The sequence below is a fragment of the Protopterus annectens genome, chromosome 2.part1 (assembly GCF_019279795.1).
Source record: "Protopterus annectens isolate FY-2018-M chromosome 2.part1, PAN1.0, whole genome shotgun sequence".
Taxonomy (NCBI): domain Eukaryota; kingdom Metazoa; phylum Chordata; order Ceratodontiformes; family Protopteridae; genus Protopterus; species Protopterus annectens.
The window spans coordinates 1,942,567,924-1,942,576,812 of record NC_056729.1 but is presented as its reverse complement, the minus strand read 5'-3'; the positions used below and the strand labels follow the sequence as shown (position 1 = coordinate 1,942,576,812).

General features: G+C 35.1%; 1 protein-coding gene across 2 annotated transcripts in view; it reads right to left on the bottom strand.

Moving 5' to 3' along the window:
• Positions 1 to 5,719, bottom strand: part of KHDRBS2 (KH RNA binding domain containing, signal transduction associated 2) — a 2,078,353-nt gene extending 2,072,634 nt beyond the window's left edge. For both annotated transcript variants that reach the window (XM_044063332.1, XM_044063333.1), the window contains exon 1: positions 5,433 to 5,719. In XM_044063332.1, the coding sequence (XP_043919267.1) occupies positions 5,433 to 5,523 (91 nt within the window). In that variant the 5' untranslated portion in view covers positions 5,524 to 5,719. The remainder of the gene's footprint in view (positions 1 to 5,432) is intronic.
• Positions 5,720 to 8,889: the final 3,170 nt, after the last annotated feature.

The following is an 8,889-nucleotide window of genomic DNA, read 5'->3' as shown; positions in this document are numbered from 1 at the left end:
AAGTGCACTGCAACCATATATATAAATATGGAGTTTTAATGTACTTTCTATTAGTATGCATACATGTACATAACACATACATACACATGGCATTGTATTCCTCATCTTTTCTGCTACATTTCTATGTATACATATGATGTACTTGTGTATTTATATATACACACACACACACACACACATATATACCGTATATATATATATATATATATATATATATATATATATATATGTATATATAAATATAAATATATATATGTATACACACACGCACACACACACACACACACACACACACACATATATATATATATATATATATATATATATATATATATGATACATGGTGTATTTAAGGGATTTATGCCTCTTGAATAGTAGTGCTCACTGACTGCAACTATGTACAATGAAGGAGCAAAGAGCAAAGACTGAATAATATACCAGTCAGACTTATTTCAGTCTTGGTTGAATACATTAAGCAAGATTTGCTAGGTATAATGATAAAATCAATGTGTTACTACATATTAAGGCAAATATTGATCATGGACTTTTAACAGAACTTTCCACAATCTTTAGTTCAGTATATTTTTTGATGAAGTAAATACAGATGAAGAACTTACACTTCTGGTAATTAGATTTGACCTTGCAAAATCATCTACACATTACCCAATGCTTCCTTTTTGAAAGGTATACTTCAGCATAACATCAATCCATACATAATTTACTGAGAGAATGAATAGATAACAGGCAGAACAGAAAAGTAGAATTGATAGGAGAGTTACCTAAGGAAAGGCAATTTTTTTATGGGGTGCCCCAAGGCTCTTTTCTGGGTTCACTACTACTTACTTTAGTATTTGCTTCTTTTCCTATTTCAAAAATATGTTGGACATCTTAATATGCAGCAATTGCAAAACAGATTCAAAACTGCCATTGAATACTGATTTAGAAAAGTTAAACGAATATTCGGCAGAGGTTTCACAACTGGGTCTTTGATAAAAATGAATAAGTATAGTCCTCACTTTATTTTGGAAAAAGTAAATATTGAACAAGTTGCATACATACCAGTGACAAATTTACCTTTATAAAGCATGTGCACCATATAAAAGAAATATGGCACTAAAGCAAGTAGGATTCCTCTTTAAACTTCTAGTAATAATGTACCAGTAAAATGTTCTGGAAACCTTAATAAGGTATTTTTGGAATATAACTCGCCTTCTGTGAGTATAACATAACTCGGCCAAACTATTCAGAATTAGTGTAACATAAATTTACAAAAGTAACATCATCATTAAGACATTTGACATGCATCAATACATTACAATTTCTGTTTTTTATAATACTTGTCATTGTCTTTCATTTAGCCTACTACACATTCAGTGATGAAACATTCAGAATAATGTTGGAAATGTAATGTATCCATGCAGCAGAAGCTATGGGCATGCCAGTGTTAAGTTTTGTATAGCTATCAATCTTACATCAAAAAGGGACAGATATGTATCACAACTAATACCAGAACTCTGGATTAAGCTGTCACTTGAAGTGAGAAATGTCAAAGAAATCAAATATTTTATGTTACATTTGACCACTTGGTTGGAGTAGATGTCATATTTACAACACTAAAGAGTTAATTTTGCTAGATGCCTTCAAAGCTGGGTATTATAAACTATGAAACAATGAAACCATTTACTTAGAATCATTTAACTCCATTTCACTACATCCATACTATTCGATTTTATTCCCACACTTAAAAAATATATCTCATCAGCAGCAACATAGAAAACTGTATTCTTAGGCAAGGTAATGGTATTTAAAGGGCTCCCCCTGCTGCACAGGAAATGGCCAAATTAAATATGTCTTATCAGGTCATTTGTTGTGCTCTTCTGATGACTTGAGTGTGTGTGGAGACTTCTTTTTATCATATCAGTTCCCCTTATCCAAGATACTCTCTCATGTTTTTCTTACAGCATTGAAGACACTATTCTTAAAGAAAATGTTACAAAGCATAGTGCAATGATAATCATGTCATCTGCAGTCTGATTTCTTTCAGCAGAATATCATCCAGAAAAGCCATATAATGGAGTTCCCACAGCAACTATAATTCTGTGTTGGAACTAGTGTGCTTTTTATCAAACTGGCTCACACCTTAAGATGAATCTGTTGATTGTAAGGCCAATTCACTTTTTTACAAAACATGTTATAATAATAAAGTGACCTTTTATGTTTAACTACATTAATAATGGAAGTTCTGTTTGTAAAAATTATACATAAGACAGTCTGTTAAGCATGAGTAGAGCATGGCCTTAATTTATCTGCATACTCTATAATTTACTAGATAGACAAATCAATATCATCTCTTGACAAAATGCAATCATGGTTTTCGTGCAAAATGAAAGTGCACATTCACTTAAAGTGTAAGAATATCATTCTAATGTCCATAGTATGCTCCTCTCTGTGAATATTTTATTTTTGCACAAAAACATAGTATATAGTCTTCTGCATTTATTATTCTCAAGTCTCTCGTGAAATATACCTAAATGTCATGCTGTCATTCCAAATCTTTCTTTGAAGATACTTCTTAATTTTTTGCATTGAGGGTGTCTAGGAAGGAGACTTTGTCTGATTTCATTTGTTTGTATGCATTCTTCCTACATAAATATGCATACTCACACTGTTTACTGCTCTCTGATAAATCCATTTTTTTTGCTTTATTTTTTGGAGTTTTTTTCGTGTATTCTTTACTGTATTAATGTTTAAACGCAAAAAAAACTCTAGCCCTTAAACAAAAGTAACTACATAATTATAACATTATCGGTCTGTGCAGAAGTAGAATTTTTTTTCTTCATACTAAATACATGCATCATGCCTGCAGGTAAATGAAGGACAAATGCATTGTGCTGCTTTTAGTTGCTGGCTTGGAGCAGATAACGTTTGATGTTTGCAGGCTATTTACAGATTGCACTTTAACTTACTCTTCAGATCAGAACAACGTGAATGACATCAGTTTACTTTTGTTAGCATTTCACAACCACAACTAGCATGTAAGGCATCCTCACATCCATCTCTGGTGGATGTCTTGCACATGCCATGCACAATACTGCACAAGAAACATTAGATCCAAGGACCTGAACTTTGCCTGCAACAAAAATAGAACATATTGAAGAGACCAATATTTGTCTGAAGGAATCACCATATTGTGAGATTAAGCTCCCCATCCACATGAAGCAGAGTTTATCCCTAACCCTATTCAAACAAAGCCTTGATCATTGGATGGAAATTGCAAATTTATCCCCCCCCCCCAATCTGGCTCCAATATCTCTGATAAACAGAGGTCAACAGTAAGTAAATTAACCCTCAATTAACTAAAGGCTACCTCCTTACTAACATATGCCCACTATCCAAGGTACCCAGAGAGAAAACTATGTTGAGTTGCATGATAGGCTTAAAAAGACTCTGGTAGTCCTTAGCCTAGTATAAACCTATGAACCTATGAAAGTAGAGCTTCACTCAGTTAGTTATTATAACATTCTACCACTTCTTCTAATGTTAATTAAGGGTACACTACCATCAGCTGGAGTACTTGAACCAAGACATGGCTTCTAGACTAAGGATTGTTTAATCAAGCACATGTTCTGACAAAAATGTACATGTTTCTAAGCCTTAAATGATATTAATAAAAAAGTATCTTGCTTATTGCTTTTCACAGTATTTTTATTACAGTAGCTATGAAAAATTACCAGAAGGTAATTGGGAATATTTTCATGGATGGAATATGCTGAATAAAACTCTATCCTGAAAGAAGAACTGGTGCACTGTTATAAAACTTATTCACAAGGTGAGTAATATGGTACAGATATTTGATATGCTGCAGGAGTCTAGTGTGTGTGTGCGCGTGTGTGTGTGTGTGTGTGTGTGTGTGTGTGTGTGTGTGTGAACAATAAAAAGAGAAAAAAAATCATTGCTAAACTGACAGCTGTCCCATCTTTCCCAAAGGTACATCACATACAAGAGCTTTAATCAATTTATTTTCTCATACTTAAATCAAAAATAAAGTGCACTTAACAAATGCATTAGGGGGCCATGATGCATAATTCATTTGGATTACGTATACAGCAGTTGTCAATTCATTTAAAATCCTATAGGAACATATATACTTTCAGTAGGGTAACCTGACTGGGGCATTACTTGGAACATTACAAGTCATGAAAATTAAATACCTTTATTGTTAGTTCTTGAAATGATATGCTTTGAAGTCATTATAAACCAGACAACACATTTCACTATTACAGAAAAAAAATCAATGTATCATATTTATTCAAGAGCCTCATTCATTATGCTCACATAAAACTCATATTATTTTTTTCTTTTCATACATAGACCCATAATAAAATGATACAAAACTAATTTTCTTTGGGAAGTTATTTGTTCCTGTCTGTGCTGAAAAAAATGCTTCATTACAACTATCTGTATATCCCAACACAGCTATATCATGGCACTATTATTTGAATGACAATAGAGTAACACCAGTTATGCAAGTTTTTTTTCGATATTTTACCAAGTGTGATTTAAATCACATATTGGGGTCGTATAATTTGTCAGCCAGTAGAATAACAACTCAAAAGAAGCTTGGCAGCAATACAATTGCAGGTACAATGCTGAACACCCTTGTTTCCTTGGGGACTGCAAACAATAGCTGCAAGTCGTGCATTGCTTTATCAGCTTAATCATTTGATCGAATAATCTGTAGCTCACAAGCACCGACAAGTCTTAGTTTGAGTATCTCATTTCAGTCATATTATGAGCGAAATAAACAACACTGACAGGCGCATCTGCTATGTGTCAAATGTCATACTGAAATGAACACAAATATTATATAAACCACTGATTGTTAAATATTTTAAAATGCTGACAACAGAGTGATTTTTAACAGCAAGAGCAAAATGAAATAGGTCATTGCAGCAATATCGTTTCTTTTTAAGATTTTGCTGTATAAACCTTGCACCGTCTATTACTGAATTCACTGACCGACCCAGATTTTTTTTTTATTTACAGAATAAAGTAGCTGGACCTACAGACTCAAGTACTGGCGAGTTTAAAGCTTTACCACCCACAAAGCTGAAAACGTCAGAGAACTTGGTTCTAGAGCACTGATGATCTTCTAACCCCGTGTTACTGAGTTGCATGGTAAGTGCAAACGAGGAAGAAACTTTTAGCATTTTGATTTGATGCAGTTCCTTTTGCAACCTAACAAATAACAAAATCGGTCCCTCATATAGTGTTTGCATTGGTCACCATCTAGGAAAGGACTGCTTGTTTACAACAATGTTATTGTATGCTTCGTTTACAGACTGGGAGTAAGAAGAGGGGAGAGTCAACGTCCATTCATTTCCCTAAAGCCAAATAATCATGCCAGATGTATATACATTCTTAAATCATACCTTCAGAGAGGAGACGGATTGCGTGAACAAAAGACGGATCCAAGCTATCTTTCTCTGCCATCAGCTCTGGCAAGTACTTGTCCTGCTCCATTATGGTGATCACCCTTATTCTACCACCTCAGGAAGAAAATAGTAATTAAAATGCTACAAGTTTCTCCCCTAACTAGTATTTTTTCTCTTAATCTTCTCCAATGACAATGATAATGCTGAAGGTCCTTACGAAGGAATGCCAATACAACCCCTTACTCTACCTTCGCTTTGCAAATCTATTTGCGCTATAAATCCGATTCTGTACTATGTTCAGGGACCTTAACGGGAGAATGTAGCCACGCCCTCCGCAACAGCTCACTGGGTATCAAGCCACGAAGGGGCGGAGCGCACACCTCCCTTTCTTAGTTTGCTTGTCCCTGAGTCAAGATACCAGTTAAAGAGCAGTGCGCTTTCAGTTCGCTGTCCAGGGTCCTGAAGAGAGCACTTGTAAGCCGCACTGAATGAAGACGCTGGCTGCCATTCCAAGCCTTTCAACACAGGTTTGAGGCTTACTCGAAGCCCACAATTCATACATTTCCAAGGTATTTCATTTGGCAAACTGAGAGACAGCGAAACGGTGGGTATGTTAGAGAGGAATAAGGTTTTCCTCAAGGATTATTCTGTCACGGATCTCTTTCATGCCAGGGTGCACTTTATTAACTAATGGCAGCGTGCGTTGTATCTCATTGAGTACTAGTTGTACTATTTAATGGATTACTTAATCACATAGAAACTAAATTGAAAAACAACCATTATTTAAGCAGTGACATCATACCTCTCAACCTCTTATCACCAAAAAAATCTGGGCAAAACCAAAAATAATGAGGGACAAAGCCTCAAAAATAGGGACAATTTTTAAATATTGCTCTTATAAACGTAGAAAGTTGCTAGAATAAAAGGCCTTGTGTAACTGTGCATTTTATAGAGGATATGAAGTCTGAAACTCAAATGCCTGTCATTATTTACTGAATTCCTTTCTCACTGACTTGCTACAAAATCCAGAAAACTACACATTTTATGAGGAACAGACCCAATTATGTAACAAAAATCTGGACATTCTGCGAAAATCTGTACAGCTGAGAGGGAGACATTTTAGCTATTAATGGGGCAGCATTTGATTAAAAAAAGAAAAGGGATAACAAAACGAGAATGTCGATAAGTTCACTTTTTATTAATTTATTTTTTTGGAGGGCAGCGGTGGAGTGTGCAACCCATCTAAGCGTGCGTTTAATGCCAGTCTAGATTCCAGTAGCTACATGGTATTCATCTAGCAATTCCTGTTCCTTCATAGAAACGTTATAAAACGGTAAGAATTTCAAGTTATTTATTGCAGTATGCTACTTAGTGGCATCCTTTCCGTATCCCTTGGGGTTTAACACCGCCCCAGTGTTCACAAGATTAGCGATATCATAGCCTACTAATTCTTTTCCTGAATGCGCGGTTTTTGAAAACCCATCACAAATGTTATGCTACCTTCCGTCACTTCATTGAGAACTGCGGCACATGAGTTCCACTGCCTCCCGAATTTTTAGTTACCGCACAGAAAACACAATTACTAGTGTAGACTCCTCCCTTGTTATATGTGAATGTCTGTATGTGTCTAAAACGTTTAGGCGGCAATACCTTCATATCTTTATCTCTTTGTTTAATTTTCTTGCACTAATGTGCCTAGTAATTCGATTTTAATGGTGTCAAAACTTGTTGCTGGTATCTTTTTAGCTTAAAATTCCAGCACTTGTTTAATTTTTCATTTTTAAAGGGATTGTCCTACAAAAAAGAGGGGCAGCTGGTAACCCTGCCCTCCACTCCCATAAAAAATTCGATTCACAACACAATCTTGTTCTTCATACCATCATAAAGACGTCAATATCATATTGTACTTCGGATATGTATTTGGTTTGCAATATAAAGGGTATCTGCTGCCATGCTTACCGTAGACTACTGTCTGGCTGATATCTGCATATGCTTCCCATATCTATGTGGAACTATGGTTGCAAAGGACCTAACACGGATAAGTCTACTCAACATTTTAAATCAAAACACTAGCTTTAGTTCTGCCAGAAGTTGATAGTGTTGTACTACTTTTCTGTCTTTTTTAATCTGTTTCCTTTCTCTGCAACCAAACAACGGTTGCATTTGTTTAATATGAAATGATGCACACATTGATAGTTCAGATAATATATGATAATAACTGCTAGCCCATATTTTCTATCCACTGAGTTAAGTTTGAAAGTCTTTCCCTGCATTCTTTTATGGGACTTAGTTTCATTAAATGGCAAAACTGCTACTTCTCAGCATTAAAATGCAATTGTGTCATCACTCTATCATTGTTCCTGTACTTTTTCCATACACCTCAGATTTATCAGATTTGTTCATATTTTTTGGTTTACCACTCATTGTTTACTTTCAAGCTACCTAGAGTTTACTTTTTATGTTTTGCAAGTTTAAATGTGCAAGCGACCAAAGTGTTCCACTTCTGTGTTATAAGAAGAGTACTCACAGTGGATTAAAAAAAGTAAATGAATTGCTTTGAAATGAACATATAGTCATAGACATACATCGTTTGCCAGACTAACAAAATCCCCCATTGTGATAACGTACATAAAAATCATATTTTAATTGTATTATACTTGGCTTTGTCTGCAGGTGAATCTGTCTATGATGTAAGATACATCAATAATCTATACCCAAAGCACAACAGCAGTCTATGCAATTAATGCAAAAAAAGTGCCAGAAACTATGCTATTTTGCAGATTTACACTTCAATGATAACATTTTCAAGTCAACTGTTTGTTGTATCATGTATTTATATCATATCATCCATAAACACTGGTTCAGTTATATATGACTCATCATCGGGTATACTTTGTGTAATTGAAAGCGCATTTCACTGAATTTGAATTCACCCTGACCAAATTCCTGAAAGCTCAAATTACTGAAAACTAATTTCACAGAATCTCATTTCACTAAAGTGATGTACTGGCACTGTGTAGAGTAATGTAAGGCAAGTAAAAGGTATATGCTCTTTTTCCCACTGTAGTGTGATCCTGGAGTTAGCATATATAGTTGGGGGGCATAGCCCCCCCACATTGGGGGTGTGTGGGGGCATAACCCCCATTTACTTTGGATTTATATTGTCATCTGCAAAGATTTAGTCATTGGTGTTGTAAGTATACATGTCTATGGTTTAAATTAATGTATTGTTTTGAAGCTTTTGGTGAAATAAAATATAAAATTAAAGTAGGTGGGAACTATGTCCCACACACACCCCAATAGCCCCCCACACCCCCTAACTATATATATATATTAACTCTAGGATCATACTACAGTGGGGGAAAAGGCATATACCTTTTACTTGCCTTACAGTACTCTACACAGTATCAGTACTTCACTTCAGTGAAATGAGATTCGGTGAAATAAGTTTTCA